General features: G+C 42.3%; 1 protein-coding gene across 4 annotated transcripts in view; it reads left to right on the top strand.

Annotated features, from left to right (window-relative positions):
• Senp5 (SUMO specific peptidase 5) overlaps window positions 1-22629 on the top strand; it is a 62983-nt gene that overhangs the window by 2893 nt on the left and 37461 nt on the right. For all 4 annotated transcript variants that reach the window (XM_029566156.1, XM_008838512.2, XM_008838513.3 and 1 more), the window contains exon 2: window positions 8758-10286. In XM_029566156.1, coding sequence (XP_029422016.1) covers window positions 8789-10286 — 1498 coding nt within the window. In that variant the 5' untranslated portion in view covers window positions 8758-8788. The remainder of the gene's footprint in view (window positions 1-8757; window positions 10287-22629) is intronic.

The raw sequence follows: 22629 nt of genomic DNA, 5'->3' as shown, positions 1-22629 counted from the left end.
TTATTTATTTATTTATTTATTTTGGTCTTTTTGAGACAGGGTCTCCCTGAAACCCCAGCAGTCCTGGGTTCACTATGGAGAGCAGGCTGGCCTCCAACTCACAGAGATCCACCTGCCTCTGCCTCCCCAGTGCTGGGATTAAAGGTGTGCGCCACCATGCCCAGCTAACCATTTATTTTTATTTGTGGGTGAGTGGGTAGGTGGATGGGTGAATGAATGTGCATGCCCCACGCCCAGGAAGCAGGATGGAGTCATCATGCTGGGTTTAGCCATTTCTTTCAGTAGACAGTTTTATTTAGAAACCAAGATCTGATTGTTAGGGTGTTCATTTATAAAAAATATTTTGCTTATTTTAATTTTTTATGAGTATGAGTGTATTGCCTGCTTGTGTATAAGTGCACCCGTGCCATGCAATGCCCATGGAGGTCAGAAGAGGGCGTCAGATTCCCTTGGAACTGGAGTTAAGGAAGGTTGTTAGGAACAAATTTGGGTTCTCTGGAACATCCGAAAGCATTTTTTTTTCTTTTTCTTTTTGAAACAGGGTTTCTCTGTAGCCCAGCTGTCCTGGAGCTCACTATGTAGACCAGGCTGGCCTTGAACTCAGAGATCTGCCTGCCTCTGCCTCCCAAGTGCTGGGACTACAGGCATGCGCCCCCATACCGGGCTCTGAAAGCGTTCTTAATCACTGAGCCATCTCTCCAGCTCTTGGCTGTTCTTTTGAAAAAAAGATACCATGTTCTTTTTCTCCCAATGGATATAGTATTTCCTTTTGCCTCTTTGTGGATAATGTCCCTCTTCCCTTTTGTTTATTTTTTTGAAAGTGCTAGGGATCAAATTCAGGGCCTTGTACATGCTAGACAAGTCCCCTGCTACTGAGCTGCACCCCTCAGCCTCTTCCTGTTCCTAAGTGGTAAAATACACATTTACTGTGTACATTTTAAATCCCCCTTTTCCCTTTTTTTTTCTTTTTGAGACAAAGTTTTATTATTTAGCCCAACTGGCACCTTCCTGCCTTAGCTTCCCAAGTGTGTGCTCCCACACCCAGCTCCATTTTAACCCACTTTAAGATTACAGTGCAGAGGTGTTAAATGCATTCATATTGGATTGATGTTACCACAATGTATTTACTGAACTAGTTCATCTTTCCAAACTGAAATTCTGTACCCATTAGGAAATGAATTCCCTTTCTTTCCTTCCTGTTTAGGGTGTGTTTTTCTTTGTTTTTGGTGGTGATATTTTTTTTGTGTGTGTGTGTGTGTGTGTTTTGTTTTTGATACTGAGGATTGGATCTAGTAGGGCTTCCTACATGCTAGGCAAAGACTTTAGCTGCATTAGCAGCTCTTCTGCTACTTTGTTTTGTTTGACATTGAGTCCTTTGTGACTCTGGTTGACATGTAGATGGCCTAGGCCCAAACTTGAAATGGTGGTCCTGCCTCTTCTGTTTCTTGAATGCTGGGATTGCAGGCAGGGGTCTTTAGCCTGTCTCCTTTTTTTCCCCTTGCTTTTTGAGACAGGGTCTCCCTGTAGCCCCAGCTGGCCTGGAACTCACTGTGTAGACCAGGCTGGCTTTGAACTCACAGAGATCGGTCTGCCTCTGTCTCCCATGCCCAGCCACCTGTCTCTTCTTTGGTTACTTTGTTTTTGTTTTTCGAGACAGGGTCTCAGCCCAGGCAAACACCTGATCCTCCTTCATCTATCCCCCTCCTGTGGGCCCCTCATGTGAACCACTATGTCTGACTCTTCTTTATTTTTGTTCTGAGCCAGAGTTACAAGGTTGGGTTTTTTTTTTTTTTTTCCTTAAAACAGTAGAATGCCCCCCCCCCAACCCTCCAGGTAAGATGCCAGATATATAAAATCAGTTTCATGGAGTGAAAATAAGCATATCAGTGTTGGGCCATGTTCTCATTGAAGGCTCTTGGGGAGAATATGTTCTTCCCTCTTCTGGTTTTGGGTGACTGCTTGCATCCCTTGGATTGTGACTGCATTACTCCAGTGTCTGTGCATTATCCATTACCTTTTCTTCTATGGTTTTTGCTTTTACTTGTAACATTGTTTTGGTCTACTTTTCATCCTTAAAGCTCTGGTGATGTTTGATTGTTCAGTCATAAGATTGGTGCCGCAAGTGTAGCACAGTGGTAGAACACATTTTTACCATGCATGAGGCCCTGGGTTCAGAGTCATTACCAAAAACCAAGCAGAATGTTCACTAAGAAGCTGCTAGGAAATCTTGAACACATAGGACTTGTTAAATTCGGGGTATACACTGGGCCATGCTAGGGCATTTTGTGTGGGCATGTCTATTTATGGATTTTCTTAGGAATTAACTTCACTGGAGAAGACTATGCTAGTCTTCAGCCTGGATGAATGAGAGACTGCCCGGCACCTGGAAGGCAAGTTGAAAACTGTGTATGTCTCAAATTCTACTTTCAAACTGTCTGGAATCTTGTCCTTACAGACGTGTTTTACCCTTTCTGAAGGGTAAACTTCTACTCTGGAGGAGGAAAAGGGCAGAGGAATTAGGGATCCAGAGTCTAATTGTTTCTTTAACCTTGAGTATACTGTAGAGTAATTGTTCAGATTTTTTTGTTGAGGCATTACCAAATGTTACATACAGTCTGTGGTCTTCCCTTACCTCATGGAAGTGGTCTCATTAGCAATACATCCTTGTAAGATGGTGACAGGGAGAGTTCAGAGTGTAAACTCGTTTATCCTAGCTTACCCCTGCCCGGTGCTTGACTGTGTGCCTGACTATCCTGGTTCCTCCTCCCCCAGGAAGTGAAACTCTTATCTCTTAGGATAGGAGACCAGATCTGATCTAGGGATTGGTCTTCTTGTTAAGATTTTCAACTCATTCTTCCCTTATTAGCTCTATCTATATTCCTGACCACAGATTATTTATTATCTCTAATTTGGCCCTTTCTGAGATCTTATCACTTGCTTCATGACTTTAGAGGTCTTTTGATCTGCCTAGGGTGGTACTCATTCATCTGCTTCTTTCACAAATTTTATTGTTCCTATCTCTTCTTGTATTGTTTCTGAGCACCCAAGGCTGGACTTGAACCTGTGAAACTCTTACCTCTGCTTCCTGAGTGCTAGGCTTACAGGAGTGCATACTACACCCAGTGGGATTTTCCTTTTTAAAAATCCGACTTCCAGGTTGGAGAGGTGGCTCAGCAGTTAAGAGCACTGGCTGCTCTTGCAGAGGACCTGGATTCAGTTCCCAGAACCCACATGGCACTTAGCAACCATTCATAACTCTAGTTCCAGGGGAATCCCCGACACCCTCTTATGACCTCCAAGTGTATTGCATGACACAAGTGCACTTATGTACATGTAGGCAGTAACTCATATACATACAAAATAATTATAATAAAAAATAAAATAAGCAGGGTGTGGTGGCCATGCTTTTAATCCCAGCACTGGGGAGGCAGAGGCAGGTGGATCTCTGAATTCAAGGCCAGCCTGGTGTACTTAGCAAGTTTCAGGCCAGGGAGACCCTGTCTCAAAAAGAAAAAAGAGGACCAAAAATAAGTAAGTAAATAAAATAATTAAAAATCCAACTTCTAGGGGCTGGAGATGTGGCTCAGGGGTTAAGAGCACTTGCTGTTCTTCTGGAGGACCTGGGTTAGATTTGTAGCACCCATATGGCAGCTCTGTGGCCCTCTTCCAGCCTCCAAAGGCAATACACACAAATCCATATATATCCAGGCAATCAAAACAACTTGTACAAATAAAAATAAATAAATCATTTAAAAAAATCCAACTCCTAGCTGTGCATGGTAGCACATACTTACAATTCTAGCACTTGTGAGGGTGATTTAGGATTGCAAGTTCAAGGCTAGCATACAGAAGTTTCTCTAACCCAGGCTTAGAGCAGCACTAATCTTATGGGTATAAACGTAACTAATTAGAAGGCTGTTTGGACAGCATGTCCATTTAGCAAAGCAGTAGTAGATTCCCCTCTAGGGCCTGTCACCTTGTCATGTATGGACTTTTGACCAGGTTTACAGTGCCAGGCATGAGTGCCTTCCTATGGGGTGGACCTCACATCCAGTTAGACATTGATTGTGCACCTCAGTAGCCTTAATGTTCCAGTGGGCACATCTTGCCTGGTAGGTTGATATTGTAGCTCTTTGGGTTCACAGCTCGGTAAGACCATTAATGACTTCTTCCCTAGACCTTGAACTTCTGATCCTCCTGCCTCCATTTCTGGAGTGTGGGAATTGTATGTGCCTCCATGCCTGGTTTTACGGGGTGCTAGGCAAGCACTCTGTCTCCAGTCCCATCATACCTGTTTATTAGGTTTTTGTTGTTTTTTGTTTTTGTTTTTCTGATGCTGGGGCTTCCAGGGTCTTGTGCTTGCTAGACAGGCACTCTATCACTGACTTACATTCCCAGCTTCATGTTTGGTTTCCATTCATTCCGTCTCATCTTTATCAGGCTCTTCCTGAAGTTCAGTCTGTGTGTTTGTGTTCTTGGTCTTTATAAAATTCACTTGAGAGCCAGTTTAACTGGGTGAGAACACTTGGTGGAGTCCTGCTCCTTTAGAGTCACTCTGAGACTCCTTGACCTGCAAAAGAAGAGCCTGGTCTCTCTTGAGGATGCTGACTTTGTGGACCAATGGGTACCTGCTCTTTTAAAAATTTGCTGGGTGACTATTGAAAAATAGGGCATGGAACTAAATAGAGAGTTCTCAAAAGATGAAATACAAATGGCTCAAAAAATTTCAATATCCTTAGCCATCAGGGAAATGCATATTAAAACTATTTTGAGAGCTGGGTGTGGTGGTAACATGCCTTTAATTGCAGCACTTGGGAGGCAGAGGCAAGTGGATCTCTTAAGTTCAAGGCCACCCTGGTCTACATAGTGAGTTCCAGGCTAGGGAGACTTGGGGCTACAGGGAAACCCTGTCTCAAACATACACACACACACACACACACACACACACACACACACACAGAACCTCTCTCACACATACACACACACACACACACACACACACACACACACACACACACACACACAGCAAAAACCTAAAACAAGAGTTTATCCTACCCTAGTCAGATGGCTATGGTTAAAAAAAAAAGATTATAAGCCAGGCGTGGTGGTGCATACCTTTAATCTCAGCACTCGGGAGGCAGAGGCAGGTGGATCTCTGTGAATTCAAGGCCAGCCTGGTCTACATAGCGAGTTCCAGGATAGCTGGGGCTACAGGGAGACCCTGTCTCAAAAAAAACCAAAAAAAAAAAAAAAAGATTACAAATGCTGGCATGAGTATGGGGAAAGGGAGCGCTTCTCTGATGGTGGAAGTGCTTACTGGTGTAGCCACTGTGGAAATCAGGGTGGAAGTTTTTCAATAAACTAGAAATAGATTTGTCACATGATCCAGCTATACCATTCCTGGCCATATACTCAAAGGACTATCCTACTACAGAGATACTTGCTCATCCATGTTCATTGCTGCTCTGTTCACAATAGCCAGGAAATGGGAATAACTTAGATATCCATCAGCTGATGAATATGAAAAATGTACATTTATGCAATGAAATATTATTCAGCTATTAAGAAAAATGATATTATGAAATACATGGGTAAATGGATGGAACTAGGAGCATATCCTGAGTGAGGTAACCCAGGCCCAGAAGGACAGACATTACACGCTTTTCCTCATGTGGATGTTAGCTTTGAATCTTTAGACATGTATGTTTCATTAGGAGTACCCCTAGAAGTTAGGAAACTAACAAGGGACCATTGTTAATGGGCATGGGGAGGATCTTTCAAGGGAAGGGAGATAGAATGCAGTGATACAGAGGGAGAAAGGGGAATAGTGGAACAGGAAGGATTAAATAGAGTGTGGAATTAGAGGACAGTGTAGAAAAGGGAGTATGGGGAGAGTTAACAGACACTAAAGACTTTAAAAAAACACGGAAACCTACTGTAGAAGCTGTCTAAAATATGTACATATACAAATATAAGAAGAATTTAAATGGAATCACCCTATAATGGAATAACAATATCCCAACTAGAAAACTCATCCTAGCAAATAAAAAGCCAATTGCCAGGAATGGGTTACTTCTCTTGAAGTTGTTGGCCAGTGGGATCCCATAGACCCCTAAAGGTTACACGTTATTGCTATTGCTCTTGGTTACCCACCAGAACTTGATGGTAAGACCCTGTTGATGAAGACAATATATACTTGAGTCATAAAACATGGAGAAATCAAGTAAGTACTGACTTGGAAGCTTCATCCCTAACCTGGCTGGCTTTCACAGTGCTGGCAGATGCTATACACACTACTGAAGGAGAGAAGTAATCATCAGTATTACTTACCTGTAAGATATGCCCCTCAGTGCCATTGTGGCATGAATGCTATGGGAGTAACTAGCCACCTTCTGGTTGGCTTCAAGGCCTGCTGCAGGATATGGAACTCATGCCTGGCCCTGTTATCAGGGTCAAGAACCTGTGGCTAGATACGTCATAGACCTATGACAGAACCTACTGCTGCCAGGCGTGGTGGCTCATGCCTTTAATCCCAGCACTCGTGAAGCAGAGGTAGGAGGATCTCTATGAGTTTAAGGCCAGCTTGGTCTACATAGTTCAAGATCAGCTGGGGCTATAGGGAGACCCTGTCTCAAAAAGACCCCCCCCCCAAAAAAAAAGAAAAAAGAAACCTGCTAAATTCTACTAAATGTACATAGTATTTAAATGACTTCTAATGGTATATCATTATACTCATAGATTAGTACATTTTTCAACCCTTATCAGAGATGTTTCTTGTAATAGAAAGCAGTTATCACAGAGATCCATACCAGGTCAGCATGCAGAGAATAAGAGACTGTGGGGTGCTCAGTCCCAAATACGACATCCATGTCACAACCATTCTCCCCAAGGCTCAGGAATCGTTGCAGAACTGGGAGTTGATAGATTGTGAGATCCATAGGTGGAAGATGACTATAAGTAAACAGTTTTCCAGACAACAGGGCAGTTGAATTCATAACAGTTGTGACAGCATGTACAAGACCTACTCAAGCTCAAGCCAAACAGAGTCCTAGCATGGAGCGAGGGAGTTGGGTAGAAGACCCCATCCCTACCTGAGGAGCTATTGGCATTTGATAGCTGCTGGGACTGGAAGAGTCGGGTTTTTCTTTAAGGGTCTGACCTTTGATAGATTGACCATAATCCAGGATATTTGGGCAACCCCTTGGACTCAATGGGGGGAAAAATAAACATGAAGTTGGGGGGAAGGGAGGGACATGGGAGTGGATCTGGGGGAAGATGATCAAAATATTGTATGAAGTTCGTTAATAAAAATATTTAAAAGATAAATTAATGGATATGAAATCAGTCCTAAGTGGTGTTTGGTCCATCTCCCTTCCTCTTTCATTTCACAAATGAGGACACAGAATCTGGATGACTTGCTCAAAAATCACTTAGCTAATGAGAAGCAGAGTCAACGTTAGAAAATCTGTCTGGACCCCAGCAAGGTGGTGCACGCCTTTAATCCCAGTACAGGGGAGGCAGAGGCAGGCGGATCCTTGAAAATCTGACAACCTGAGTCCAATCCCTGAAACCCATAATGGAAGGAAAGAACTGACTCCTGGGTGATGTCCTCTGACCTCCACATTTGTGCTGTGTGGTATGTGTACACCTCATTCACACACACATACTTCTTTTTTTTTTTGGTCTTTTTGAGACAGGGTCTCCTTGTAGCCCCAGCTTTCCTGGAACTCACTATGTAGACCAGGCCTGCCTCTGCCTCCCAAGTGCTGGGATTAAAGGTGTGTGCCACCACACCCGGCACTCTTGTTTTATTTTTAAACTTTTATTTATATTTTTATGTGTATGCGAGTATTGCCTGCATGTAGGTAAGTGCACCCATGTCGTGCAATGCCCACAGAGGTCAGAAGAGGCTGTCAGATCCCCTGGGACTGGAGTTATGGACATTGTTAGCTGCCATGTAGGTGCTTCAAATTCAGATTCAAACCCGGGTCTTCTCCAAGAACAACCAGTATTCTTAAACCGCTGAGCCATCTCTCCAGCCCTCTCTTCTTCTTTTCATTACATTGTTGTTGATTTATTTTCATTGTATATTTATGAGTGCTTTGGTATACTCGTGGGTACAATGCCTGTGAAGGCCAGCAGAGGGAGTTGGATTCCATGAAACCAGAATTACAGATAGTTGTTAGCCCCCATATGGGTGCTGGGAACTGAACCCAGGTCCTCTGCAAGAACAGTCAGTGCTCTTAACCACTGAGCCATCTCTCCAGTTCCCCCCCATATTTCATACATAAATAATAAAAATTAAATTAAAAAAGAAATCCTCTTCTGATTCTCTCTCTTATGCCTTCTGCATTCCATCAGAAACTGTTGCATACTGGGCCTTTTTTTTTTTTTTGAGATGGGGTTTCACTGTATAACCCAGGGTGGCCTAGAGCTTGCTATGTAGACCAGACTGACCTTAAACTCACAGAGCCTCCTAAGTACTGGGATTAAAGGTATGTGCCACTATGCCCTGCTAGAAGTGATTCTTGAAACATAGTCCTACCTGTGGCAGGTATACAGGAAAATAGGGTCTTGATGTAGTGCTCATGTCTTCCTCCCCAGTTTTCATTACAATGAAAACCTCGATCAAATAGGATTTCTTCATGGTCGGAGCCTAAATTGAATTGTGTAATATTCTTAGTTTTCTGTCTTAATTGCTATATGTCTTCATGATGTTAGTTTTTTACATTTCGTGTAACTTTTCTTTATTTGTAGGTGCATCCAGTTCTCATTATGCATCAGAAAAATGAAAAAACAGAGGAAAATTCTATGGAAGAAAGGAATTCACGTAGCCTTTTCTGAGAAATGGAATACTGGGTTTGGAAATTTTAAGAAGTTCTATTTTCCCCAACACGTGTGCATTTTTAAAACTAACCTGGGAAGGCCAGTTGCTTGGCGTAGACACTTGAAGCATTTCCAGTGTAATAAGAAGGCTCTTCACATCCAGAAAACATGGATCCAGATTGCACCCCTTTGTGCAAAGACAAAGTCCAGTGTGTCTACTCAGAATGTTAGTGCTTTGTATTCTAAAGTGAAAAGAAAGGACAGTAAACACTTCATTTCTTCCTCAAGGAGGCTCCTGAAACTCCAAGCAGATAAGTTGCTGTCATCAGCAAAGAACTTGGACCATGAATACTGCAGAGAGAAAAGTCTACTGAAGGCAGTTGCTGGCTTATCAGCAAATACTATTTTAGGTAAGGCCAGTGGTCACAGACCTAGGACAGAGCCACAAGCTTCTGATTTTCCCATGAAGTTCAATGGGGAGAGTCAAAGTCTAGGTGATGGTGGCAAGATTGTGATCTTGAGCAAACATAGAAAGCGCTTTTGTTATGGCTGCTACCAAGGGCTAGATCATCACAGGAATGGGAGACCCCTGATGCCAAAAAAGTTCCAACTTAACCAACATCGAAGAGTCAAAGCGTCACCTCTTATGATGTATGAGAAATTATCCATGATTAGATTTCGCCATAGGATTCTCAGATCCCAGCACTTCAGAACAAAAAGCAGAGCTTGCAGACTGAGAAAAGCCCAGCGAAGCTGGGTACAGAAGGTCACTGGGGACCATCAGGAGGCCCTTAGGGATAGCGCTGAGGGTGGCAATTGCAGCCCAGTCCCTTCCCCAGAACCTAAAGACACTTGTCGGTATCAGCCATACTTTCCAGATATGGACGGCAATGTTGTGGTGAAGGGAAAGAACTCTCACGTGCCTGATGGCCACTCTAAGGGAAGCCCTTTCTTGGACAAGGAGCATAATTTAGATGAAGCATTCCTTGACCAAAAGAATGGCAGTGCTACATACACCTGGGACCAGTCACCCTCTTCTCCTAAGTGGGAGTGTACAGAGCAGATTCATGAAATCCCCTTAACAGAACATCCTTCTAGTAACAAGTTCACCTCAGAAACTGAAAGAGCAGTTATGACTCTGGGTCAGGAAGGTGGGACAAGTACTGTCAATGATGACAGAGTAAAGCTGCCAGTGTCTGGAGCAGACAAATCTGTGAGTAGTGTAGATGGGCTGGTGTCTGAAGAGCCTGCTCAGAATGAGAATTTCCAGATGGAGGAGGATGGCTCTCTCAAGCAGAACATTCTTAGTTCTAAGTTACTGGATCACCCTTACTGTAAAAGTCCACTGGAAGCTCCCTTGGTTTGCAGTGAACTCAAAGTAGAAAATCAAATAGCAGGTGGCAAGAGTAGCCAGAAAGCCTCTCCCGTGGATGATGAGCAGCTCTCAACCTGCCTTTCTGGTATGCATCATTCCTTTGTTGTCCTCTAACCTCTAGCTTGCACTTACTGTCATTATCCTTCCCAGAAGAGTCTTGGTTTTTCCCTTTAAGCCATCAGATCAGATGTCCTTGATGCCTTTTACATTGCTCCATTATGTAGACAGACGCATAACTTTATTGATGGACATTTGCCTTGATTGTTATATAATGATGCAGTGAACTTTTTTATGCAAATCTTTCTTTTTTAAAAAAAAATTTTATTTTTTTTTATGTGTATGTGTGTATTGCCTGCATGTAGGTAAGTGCACCCGTGTGGTGCAGTGACCTTGGAGGACAGAAGAGACTGTTGGATCCCCTGGAATTGGAGTTACGGACAGTTGTTAGCTGCCCTGTGGGTGCTGGGATTGAACCTGGGTCTTCGGCAAGAACAACTGATGTTCTTACCCACTGTGCTATCTCTCCAGCCCCTATGCAATTATTTCTGTAAATTAAGTTGCCACTCAAATTCTTGGTAAAAGAGTATGAGACTTAAATTCTTTTTTTTTTTTTTGAGATAAGGTCTCCCTGACTAGAATTCACTATGTAGACCATGCTAGCTTGGACCTCACAAATATCTGCCTGTCTCTGCCTCCTGAGTGCTGGGACTAAATGTATGTGCCACCACGCCTGCCTCGCCTTTTTTTTTTTTTTTTTTGGTCTTTTTGAGATGGGGTCCCCCTATAACCCCAGCTGTTCTGGAACTTCCTATGTAGACCTGGCTGGCCTCAAATTCACAGAGATCTGCCTGCTTCTGCCTGCCAAGTGTTGGGATTAAAGGCATGTGCCACCATGTCCAGCTTTTGCTTTTTTTTTTAAAGGGGCTGGAGAGATGGCTCAGCAGTTAACACTGGTTGTTCTTGCAGAAGACCCGGGTTTGAATCCCAGCACCCACGTAGCAGCTAACAACTGTCTGTAACTCCAGTCCCAGGGCATCTGACAGCCTCTTCTGACCACCACGGGCATTGTGGGCATTGCACTACATGGGTGCATTTACCTACATGCAGGCAATATACTCATACACATAAAATAAAAAAATGAAAAGAAGTCTTCCTGTAGCTCCAGCTGGCCTGGAACTTGCTATGTAGATCAGGCGGGTCTCAATCCACCTGCCTCTGCTTCTTTAGTGCTGGGGTTAAAGGCATAAGACACCATGCCCGGCAACACTTAAAAGTTTTAAGGGTGTGTGGGGCTGGAGAGATGGCTCAGTGGTTAAGAACACTGACTGTTCTTGCAGAAGACCTGGGTTCGAATCCCACACCCACATGGCAGCTAACAACTGTCTCTAACTCCAGTTCCAGGGGATCTGACAGCTCTTCTGTCTTCCGCGGGCATTGTACAACACGGGTGCAATTACCTATGTGCAGGCAATACACAAACATAAAATAAAAATAATAAATATTAAAAAAAATTTTTTAAGGGTGTGGTTAAATTACCTTCCAAGAAGAACCAATTTAAGCTTTGTCAGTTTTATAGGTCACATGAGGGTTTTAAGGTTGGGGTGTTTTCTTTTTTGGGGAGGGGTCTTTTTGAGACAAGGTCTCTCTTTTTTTTTTCTGTTGTTGTTGTTGTTGTTGTTTTGAGACAGGGTCTCCCTGTAGCCCCAGCTGTCCTGGAACTCACTATGTAGACCAGGCTGGCCTCAAACTCACAAAGATCCGACTGCCTCTGCCTCCCAAGTGCTGGGATTAAAGGCATGTGCCACCACCCCCAGCCTTTTTCTCTTTTTAAAAAATATTTATTTTATTATGTGTATTGAGTGTATTGCCTGAATGTATGTAAGAGTACCCATGTTTTGAAATGCCCATGGAGGTCAGAAGAGGGTGTTGGATCCCCTGGAACATGAGTTATGTATGGGTGGTTGTTAGCCGTCATGTGGGTTCTGCAAGAGCAGCCAGTTCTTTTAACCGTTGAACTGTCTCTCCAGCCTAGGGTGTTTTCTTTTTTGGGGAAAAAGGTCTTAGGTAGTCCAGGCTGGCCTCAAGAAGGATGTCTTTGAATTTGTGATCTTCCCAAGTACTGGGATTACAGGTGTATAACACCATACCTTATTTATGTGGTAGTACTAAGGATTGAATTTGGGGTCTGTACATGTTAGGCAGGCAGTCTATCAACTGAGCTACATCTTCAGCCTTGATGTCTTCTGTATATTCACCATATTTTATTGGTACGTGGTTTTTCTTTGCCTATTTTTCTATTGGATTATTTTTGTTTTATTAGTATATGAAAAGCTCCTATGAACTGGTCAGTGTTCTGATTCCTAATAATATAGCAACAAACTATGATAACTGCTTTCATGGATCACAGTGTCATTCTAGTTATAGAGATGTTAAATTAATTATGAATGTCAAGGATTATCACTTCCAAAGGGTAAAAGTCTTTAATACTGTAACATTTTTTATTGTTGCTTTAACGTAAATTTCTAGGTTTTTTGTTGGTTTATTTATTCTTTGACAATTTCATACATGTATACAATGTACCTTGATCTTTTAAAAATATTTTATTTTTATTATTTTATGTGTATGAGTATATTGCCTGCCATGTATGTGAGTGCACCCATGTCGTGCAATGCCCTGGAGGTCAGAAGATGGCTTCAGATTCTCCTGGAACTGGAGTTAAGGACGGTTCATAGCCACCATATGAGTGCTGGGAATTGAACCTGGATCCTCTGCAAGAGCAGTCAGTGCTCTTAACCGCTGAGCCATCTCTCCAGCCCCTGTGTCTTGATTTTATATACCCCAACCTCTCCCTTCTATTCCCTGAAACACTCTCAGTATGTCCCCCTTCCCCTTCATATCCCCTCCCTGCTTCCCCCAGCCTCTCATAACCCACTGAGTTCAGTTAGTGCTTTCTGCTGGAATGTGACACTTTGTTGACTTGATCTTGTGCAGGGCTTGTGCAGGTCCATAGCTGCCGTGAGTTCATGAATGCAATAGCCATGTCATGTCCAGAAGACAGCATTTCTCAGCACTCTTCCCCATCCTGTGGCTCTTGCATTCTTTCTATCCGCTCTTCCAAGATGTTCCATGAGCTGTGCGGTAGGAATAGATACAGATGTCTCATTTAGGACTGAGCACTCAACATTTGGTTATTCTCAGCACTTTGACCAATTGAGTCTCTGCATTGCTGCCCAGTACAGAAGGAGACTTCTCTGGCACAGTTGAGAGCAGTACTTAATCTATGGGTATTAACAATATTTAGGGGGCTGGAGAGATGGCTCAGTGGTAAAGAGCACTGGCTGCTCTTGTAGAGGACCCAAGGTCAATTCCTAGAACACGGCAGCTAACAAACATCTGTAACTCCAGTTCCAGGGGATCCCATGTCCTCTTTTGACCTCCAAGGGCATTGCACGACACAGATGTACTTATACATGCAAGCAATACACTCATAACACATAAAATAAAAATAATAAATAATATATTTTATTTTTATATTATGTGCATGAGTGTATTGCTTGCATATATGTAAGTGCACCTGTGTCGTGCAATCCCTTGGAGGTCAGAAGAGGGCTTCCGATTCTCTTGGAACTTGGAGTTAAGGACAGTTTGTGGCTGCCATGTGGGTGCTGGGAATCAAACCCGGGTCCTCTGCAAGAGCAGTCAGTGCTCTTAACCACTGAGCCATCTCTCCAGCCCCCCCCTTTTAAAAATTTTAATAAAATATTTTAAAACAAAACTACAATATTTAGAATGCAATTTGATAACCTGAGCAATTAGCAAAGCAACAGTGGTTAAGTTTCCCCCTAGGGCCTATAGCCTCCTGAGCCTGGCTTTTGACCAGGTTTCCAGTATTAGACATGAATTCTGTCTTGTGGAGCAGACCTCAAATCCAATCTAAGAAGTGGTTGGTTACCCCCATAACCGTCAAGCCACTATTTCACTAGTGGGCACATCTTGCCCGGCAGGTCAGTATTGTATCATGTAGGGTTTGCTGCTGGGTAATATCGTTAATGTATGCTTACCCCAGTGGCCTGCATAGTACTGTCTAGCACTATGAAAACTAACCAGCAAAGAAGCTTTCAGCAACTTGATTTCTCTGTCCTACAACCAAAGTATGTTGTATCTTCAGCAATATAATGTTAACTGTGTAGTTACAGTGGGCAACCAAGAGCAATGGCAATAGCCTGTGTTTTGGGGGGCCTTTGTAGGGAGGTATCATCTGGTACTGAGATTTTCATTTAATAACCGTGTTAACCATGTCTTTTGCGGGGGAGCATTGTCCACCCATGCAAGGTTCAAACTCCTTTTTTTTTTTCAAACTGCTTTTTAAAAATTATATTTTGAAATTAGTTTGTAAAGCAGTGGATTTTTATAAAGGTTTTTCATATATCCTTACTTCTGGTCGACCCAACCCCTCTCCTTTCCCCTGTCTGCTCACTTTTCGTTTTGGTTTTGTTTTGTTTTGTTGACAGGGTCTCACTGTGTAGCCTTGGCAGACCTGGAACTTGCTATGCAGACCAGGCTGGCCTTGAACTTAGAGAGATCCACCTGCCTTTGCCTTCCGAATGCTGGGATTACAGGTATGACCCACTGTATCTGGTGTTTGGTACATAACAACTTGTATTTGTCTTTGATCTTATTGCTTCTAGTTTTTACATTGTGTTTTAAGAAACAGTCTCTTTTCAAAATCTACAGTAGGAAGTAAATTTTAGGTTTTTTTTCTTCTTTGATCTTTTATTTGTTTGTTTGTTTATTTATTTATTTATTTATTTTTTGGTCTGTTTGAGACAGGGTCTCCCTGTAGCCCCAGCTGTCCTGGAACTTACTATGTAGACTAGGTTGGCCTTGAACTCACAGAGATGCGCCTGCTTCTGCCTTCTGAGTGCTGGGATTAAAGGCCTGCACCACTATGCTCAGCTGTCTTTTTTGATCTTTTTTGTTATTTTGTCTTTTTTTTTTTTTTCTGGAACTAAAGACCAAACTGAAGGCCTTGTACTTGCTAGTCAGATGCTGTACCACTGAGCTAAATCTTCAACCCCTAGCATTTAAAAAAAAATTAGATTTATTTATTGAGGGTTAGTGTGTGCTGTGGTGTGCATATATGTAGAGATCAAAGGACAGGGACCTGGAAACCCAAGTCAGGCTTGGCGGCAATTGTCTTTACCCTCTGAGCCATCTTCCTGCCCAGTATAAATATTTTTGGGAAGGAGTTGACAGTATCAGTCTTTGATCCATTTCCCTCCTTAGAATGTATCCTAAATATAAAAGAGTACAAATATGTTTATATAGGGGTATCACTTTATTCTGTAGTTAAAAAAAACCCTGAAAATAATTAAAACAGTGTTTCTATTGTACTATAAATTATGGCACATCAGAAAACAATATATTGTGCAAAATACCTAAGAATAAATTGAGCTGGGCATAATGATGCACACTTTCATTCCAGAACTTTGGGAGGCTAAGGTAGGAAGATCACAAGGCTAGCCTATGCTATATATAAAACTCTGCCTGGATAAAACTGAAAAAACAAACAAAAAATATATTAGATATATGGCTGTCTTAGTTTGTTCTTCATTGCTGTGACAAAACACTCTGACCAGTACCAACTTGGGGAGGAAAGGGTTTATTTGTCTTACATCTCCCAGGTCGCACGCAGTTCATCAGGGAGCCCAAGGTAGGAACTCAGGGCAGGAATCTGGAGGCAGGAGCTGGAGCACAGGCCGTGGAGGAATGCTGCTTACAGGCTTGCCCTTTTGGTCCCTGCTCAGCCTGATTTTCTATGCAACACAGGACCAACTGCCCAGGGGTGGCACCACCCACAGTGGGCTGGGCCCTCCCACATCACTCATCAAGAAGATGCCCTTCAGACATGGCCACAGGCCAGTCCAATAGAGGCAATTTCCTGATTGAGGCTTCCTCAACCCACGTGTGTCAAGTTGACACTAAAGCTATCCAGCACAATGGCCTGATTGTAACTCTGGTAGAGTACATGTTTAGCATGTGTAAGGCCCTTAGCATGTGTTGATCCCTGGTACCTCAAAAAAAATTAGGTGTGCATGCGTGTGTGTGCGTGTGTTTGTATATGTGTGTCCCCTTAGTGTGTGTGGGGTTGTTCACATTGAGATCAGAGGACAACTTCAAGTGTGATTCCTCAAGCACTGCCCACCTTTGTTTGAGACAGTGTTTCTCACTAGCCTGGAACTCACCTGGTAGGCTAGGCTGGTCTGTGAGCCCTAGCAGCACTCCTGGCTCTTCTTTCCTAGCACCGGTGGATTACAGGTGTGCGCCGTTATGCCTGGCTTTTTGTACTTAATTTTGGGGCTGAAGCTTAAGTCCTCATGTTTACAAGGGGTAAACACTTTACCAGCTGAGCTATCCCTCCAACCCAGGATTTATATTTTAATACCAAATAATATGAAGATACATATAAAATTAAAGAGAAATTGTAAAATGGTATATGATTTTTGTTAAAAGACAGGTAAGTAGGTTGGATGCATATGTGTGCATTGTGTAGAATGTATTTGAACAGATGCACGAAGTTGTTATAAATAGTTGTTATAAATTTTGCTGGGAAGGTAAGAGAGCTACTTCTTGGTAGTTTATAAACAGTTTTAACAGCTTTCTTTTTCTAACAAGTTTTTTTTTTTTTTGAGACAGGGTCTCTGTAGCCCCAGCTGATCTGGAACTTGCTATGTAGACCAGGCTGGCCTCGAACTCACAGAGGTCTACCCTCCTCTGCCTCCCAAGTGCTGGGACTAAAGGTGTGGGCCACCATGCCTGGCTCTTTTTAACAAGTTTGTATAAGAAGTTCTCCATAAGAGACAAAGTAAGTGTTAACAGATCCTTTGAAAAAGGATTTTGTTCTTTACTATCCTGGAAGGAGACCAAGTTGCCTTAGTAAAAGGTTAGTAGAACCATGATGCTTAACCTAAAAAATGTAGCCTTTGCCCACAAATAACAGTTAACTTACATAAATATCACATTTCTAGTTGTGAATATGGTATATAATAAAATTTTAGCATGACCCAAGGAAGTAGGAATTTGCACATTTAGTGATGTGTTGTACAAGTCATATTTTAGTATGTTAAAGGAGAAAAATATTGATATTTTATTAGCCAGTATTGAATAGTCTGGTAATAAAACAGCTTCTGGACTAGCAAGGGGGTTCAGTGGGTAAGGAATGTTTGCTGCCAATCTAAAGACTTGAGTTCAGTCTCTAGGACAAACATGGTGGAAGAAGAGAACTGAATCCTGCAGGTTGTCCTCTGAACTCCACAAGTATGGTGTGGCACTCCTGCTTCACACATGTACACACATCTGTACACACAAATTAATGTAAAAAACAGCCTTTTAGTTTAAATGTTAGAAAACAAGGAATAAAGAGAGCTTGGAACTTGTTTACCTAGTAAATATTTGTCAACATATTAAGGATTAAGAGATAATTAGAACAGTTGACTATTCACAAGGAAAACAAAGTTCCTTTATCAAAATATATACTGGATAGTTTAAATTTTAAATAGAGGACTGGAGATATGACTCGGTGATTAAGAGCACTGTCTGCTTTTGCAGAGACCCAGGTTTGGTTCCAGCTCTCGTGTAACAGCTAACAATTCCTAGCTCTAGTTCCAGGTGATCTGATGCCCTCCTCTGGCCTCTGCAGGCATTGCATGCATGAATGCACTTACATATATACAAAGCACTCATACACATAAAATAAAATTAAAAAAAATTATTTTTATTCTGTGTGTATACGAGTATATTGCCTGCATGTTTGTAAGTATACCCATGTCATGCAATGCCTGTGGAGGTCAGAAGAAGGCATCAGATGCCCTGGAACTGGAATTACAGACAGTTGTTAGCTACCATGTGGGTGATGGGACTCGAACCCAGTTCCTTTGCAAGAGCAGTCAATGCTTTTAACCTCTGAGCCATTTTACCAGCCCCATAAAATAAAAATTTTAAATAGCGAATTGTGGGTGGAGCTCCATTGTAGGACATTTGCCTGGCTTGATGAGGCTTCAAAGTCAATCTCTGGCACCCTTGAGAAAGAAAGGAGGGAGAGGGAGAGAGAGATAAAATTTAAAAGAAGGGAAAGAAATAAAGCACCAAAAGTACTAACTAACCATCCCATATTTAAGAGTATGGAGTTAGGTACAATAGACTGTTCTTCCTGCCAGATTGGTGGAAATTGTGAAAACTACATTAAAGCACATGTGGCACATAGGTGTCTCCATATTCAAAAACAGGGAGTGTTTTGATGGATGAGAAAAAGCAAAAGCCCCTAGGAGCCAGAAAAGCAGAGGGAATGTTCAGAAAGGCAGAAGGAAGATTTGTGTGAGGAAATGGTCAAACACAGGAGGTGCCAGTTTCCTGGAGTTGGCAGAGGTGGGGAGTAAAAGGGAAGACCTGCAGTAAAAGCTTGAGTAGTTGGGGAATCTCCCTGCTTGTCCCACATCTTATCTGCTATCAAGTCAAAACTCTAAGAGTGGAACCAAGGACATTGGTCTTCAAACTTGGCAAGAACAAGGTACATACATTTCCAAAGATTGGATTTTTAGCATCCTCACTTTCCCTGAAAATAGTTCAGGACAGAACAACAGCTACTGCCCATCACAGCCCCAACCTCTGCAAGTTGCCTGCGTTGAGATGAATTCATGATTTGTGGCCATTTGAAATGAGCCAGCACAGTGGAAAGAGACAAATTTAACTGAGAACTAAATCTGGGTAATCAAGCCGAATAGAGCAATCAGTAGGAGGCAGTATGAAGCAGTCAGTGCAGTAGGCACTCCCCTTCTGACTTCCACCACATTAAGCAAGGTGAGTAATGTAACTGTGGTGTGCTCCTTTCAGGTTTCTTATATATTTATTGAGTTGGTTGTACTTACAGGAAACGCTGTAGTTTCATACATTATTAAATAATTTATAAAAATGAAGTGTGAGAGCTGAGCGTGGTGGCATACGCCTTTAATCCCAGCACTCAGGAGACAGATCTATGTGAGTTCAAGGCTAGCTTGGTCTACACAGTGAGTTCCAGGCCAGCCGGGGCTACAAGGAGACCATGTGTCAAAAAGACCCAAAAAAAAGAAGAGAAAAAAGAGAAAAAAAAAAAAAAAAAAAAACGTGTGAGGGTAAAAAGAAAGTTACTCCCTTGAAAAGCAAGTTGAATACAATGAAAAAAATTTTTTATTGAGGGAGGGAGGGAAAGAGAGAGGAAGGAGAAGAGAGAAATAGGATGGCTTCAAAAGATGGTTTTGAGTCAATTCTTTCCTTCCATCATGGGTTTCAGGGATCCCATGAGTTCTTGGATCTCAGGCTTGTGTATCCAGCACCTTTACCTGCTGAGCCCATCTTGCTGGCCTCCTGAAAACCAAGTCAAATGTTGTTATACTTGTATATGACAGTTTTAAAACATTAGAGGTAGTAGATTAAAATGAGGATGCCATACACATTGTCTTTAAATTCTTCCTTTGAACTTATTAGTTCTAATCTCCATCTCATAGAGATGGTCTCACTCTGTAGCCCAGGCTGACCTTGAATTCAGGACCGTTCTTCAGCTTCTCCAGTGCTGAGATTACAGGTGTGAGCCACCACACTCAGTTAAATTTTGGCTCTTTACAGCATCATAGCTCTATAATGACCATGTTCTACCCAGTCAAGGTCAGGCAGGCTGCAGTATCTTTTATATTGGTGTAACTTGTTCAGAGAACTTCCATTCACAGAAGCAGGTAGGTAAAGAATGGTGGGTTCAAGACCCTGGTATAGTAGCAGACACCTAAATCCTTAGAGGTTGAGGGGGAGAGAATCATAAGTTCAAGGTAAGCTTAGGCTGCATTTGAGACCCTCCCTGACATAAACAGAAACAATGAGATTTCACTATCTTTTTTTTTTTAACCCATTTCTAGATAATTGGCTCACAGGTATTAAAAGATTAAGTGAAAACAAGGTTTTATTTTTGTTTGTTTACTTACTTGGTATAGGGTTTTGCTATGTTGTCCATACTGGTGTCAAAAACCTAGGCTCAAGTGATAACTTCTGAGTCGTTGGGGCTATTGAAATGTACCACAGTGTTTGACTCCAAGTTCTGTTTGTAGAGAAAAGGTAAGAGCTATTTCTTGCTTTAGTTAACTCAGTTCCTGTAGTCAAAAGACCTACATAAAAATCTTAGTTCTTCTGTATGCTAGTTAAATGTTCTTGGGTTAGTTACTAAGCCTAAGATCCAGTATCTCCACTTGAAAAGTGGAATAAGTGTCTTGATCCATGATTCTTGGTAAGAATTAAATTATATGTAATAGAACTTGTCTTTTGATGTGTGTTCTACTTTTTTGGGGAGGGGGCAGGGTCCCCTGATTGACCTGGAACTGGCTGACCTCAAACTCACAGAAGTCTTGAGTGTTGGCATTAAAGGTGAGATAATGTGGGTATCAGTGATATGTTGACACCTAGGGCTCTCATTTAAGGTTGAGGGATCATTTTGTTGAATAAGGATTCCGTGTTTATTTGAAAGTGAAAACAACAATTAGGAGGAAAATATATAACAACTGAAAGTCTCCATAATACCACCATCCAGAAAGGACATTAACAAGGATATCTCCCATGATACTAGTTTGAATAGGGGTACATAGCTCATGGATGGAGAAGATTGCTTTAAAAACTTATTCCCTTTATTTGTTTGATATCTTTTATTCTTTGACAACTCTATTCATATATACAATGTATCTTGATCATACCCATTTCCAAAGTCCCTTCTCCCACTCCCCATGGACCCCTCCTCACATGTGCCCTTCACGTGTTCCCTTCTTACATATCCCCTTCTCACATGTATGTCCTTTTGGTTTTTTGTAACCTATTGAATCCAGTTAGTGCTTTCTGCTGGAACGTTGACTGACTTTGTTGACTTGATCTTGTGCAGGGCTTGTGCAGATCCATAGCTGCAGTGAGTTCATGAATGCAATAGCCATGTCATGTCCAACTCTTCCAAGATGTTCCATGAGCTGTGTGGTAGGAGTAGATACAGATGTCTCATTTAGGACTGAGCACTCGACATTTGGTTATTCTCAGCACTTTGACCAGTTGAGTCTGCATTGCTGCCCAGTGCAGAAAGAGACTTCTCTGGCAAGGTTGAGAGCAGTACTCATCTTTCTGTATAAACATATTTAGAAAGCAGCTTGAAAACCTGAGCAATTTAGCAAACAACAGTGGTTAAGTTCCGTCCCCCCCAGGGTCTATAACCTGAGCCATGGGCTTTTAATTGGCTTTCCAATATTAGATGTGAATTCCCTCTTGTGGAGCAGACATCAAATCCAATCCAGAAGTGGTTGGTTACCCCCTATAACCTTCAAGCTACTAATTCACTAGTGGGCACATCTTGCCTGGCAGGTTGATATTATAGCAGTCAGGTTCCAGTGCTGGTAAGACCACTGATGTCTCTTCTCCCCCAGTGGTCTGCATAGCACCTTGTGGCACTGCCAGCCAGCAGTGTGGAAGCTTTCAAGTCAGTTCAGCTTGATTTCACCATGAGAATATTGCTTTTTCTTTTCTTTTTTTTTTTTTGCCTTTTTGAGACAGGGTCTCCTTGTAGCCCCAGCTGTCCTGGAACTCACTATGTAGACCAGGCTGGCCTTGAACTCACAAAGATGCCCCTGCCTCTGCCTCCCAAGTGCTGGGATTAAAGGCGTGCGCCACCATGCCCAGCTCCCTTTTTTTTTTTTTTAAAGGCACTTTAATCAAAATTGTAGAGCTGTCAGATGTGGTAACACTCATCTTTAACCCAGCACTTAACAGACTGAAGCAGGAGAATTTCTCTAAAGACCAACTTGGGCTACAGAGTGAGACTATCTTTAAAAAAAATAAAGACAAAGTTAGCTTAGGCTATTTTCAGGTGTTTAGTCCGTTTCCCTGACTGGTCTGGAACTCACTACGTAGACCAGGCTGACCTCAAACTCATAGAGAGCCTCTTGCCTCTGCCTGAGATTTAAAGGCATCTGCTACCATGACTGGTAAGATTTATTTTTCAGTTTTATTCATGTGTTATGTGCCTCTGTCTGTGGCTATGTGTGCCATGTGTGCAGGTTCCTGAGGTAGCCAGAAGAGCTTAAATTGCCTGGAGCTGGAGTTAGTGCAGTTGTGAGCCACCTGATGTGGGTGCTGGGGACCAAACTCCTAGGAGACCAGCAGGTGCTCTTAAGCACCAAGTCATCCCTCCAAATTTAAGAGAATAATTTTAAAAATATTTTATTATTTTTTATTTTATGTGTATGTGTGTATTGCCTGCATGTACGTAAGTGCACCTGTGTCATGCAGTGCCCGCGGAGGACAGAAGAGGCTGTTGGATCCCCTGGAACTGGAGTTACAGACAGCTGTTAGTTGCCATTGTAGGTGTTGGGATTCGA

This window comes from Nannospalax galili, unplaced genomic scaffold, assembly GCF_000622305.1.
Source record: "Nannospalax galili isolate Female #2095 unplaced genomic scaffold, S.galili_v1.0 scaffold598, whole genome shotgun sequence".
Taxonomy (NCBI): Eukaryota; Metazoa; Chordata; class Mammalia; order Rodentia; family Spalacidae; genus Nannospalax; species Nannospalax galili.
Note: the sequence above shows the minus strand (reverse complement) of the source record. Positions and strands in the feature narration are given on the sequence as shown.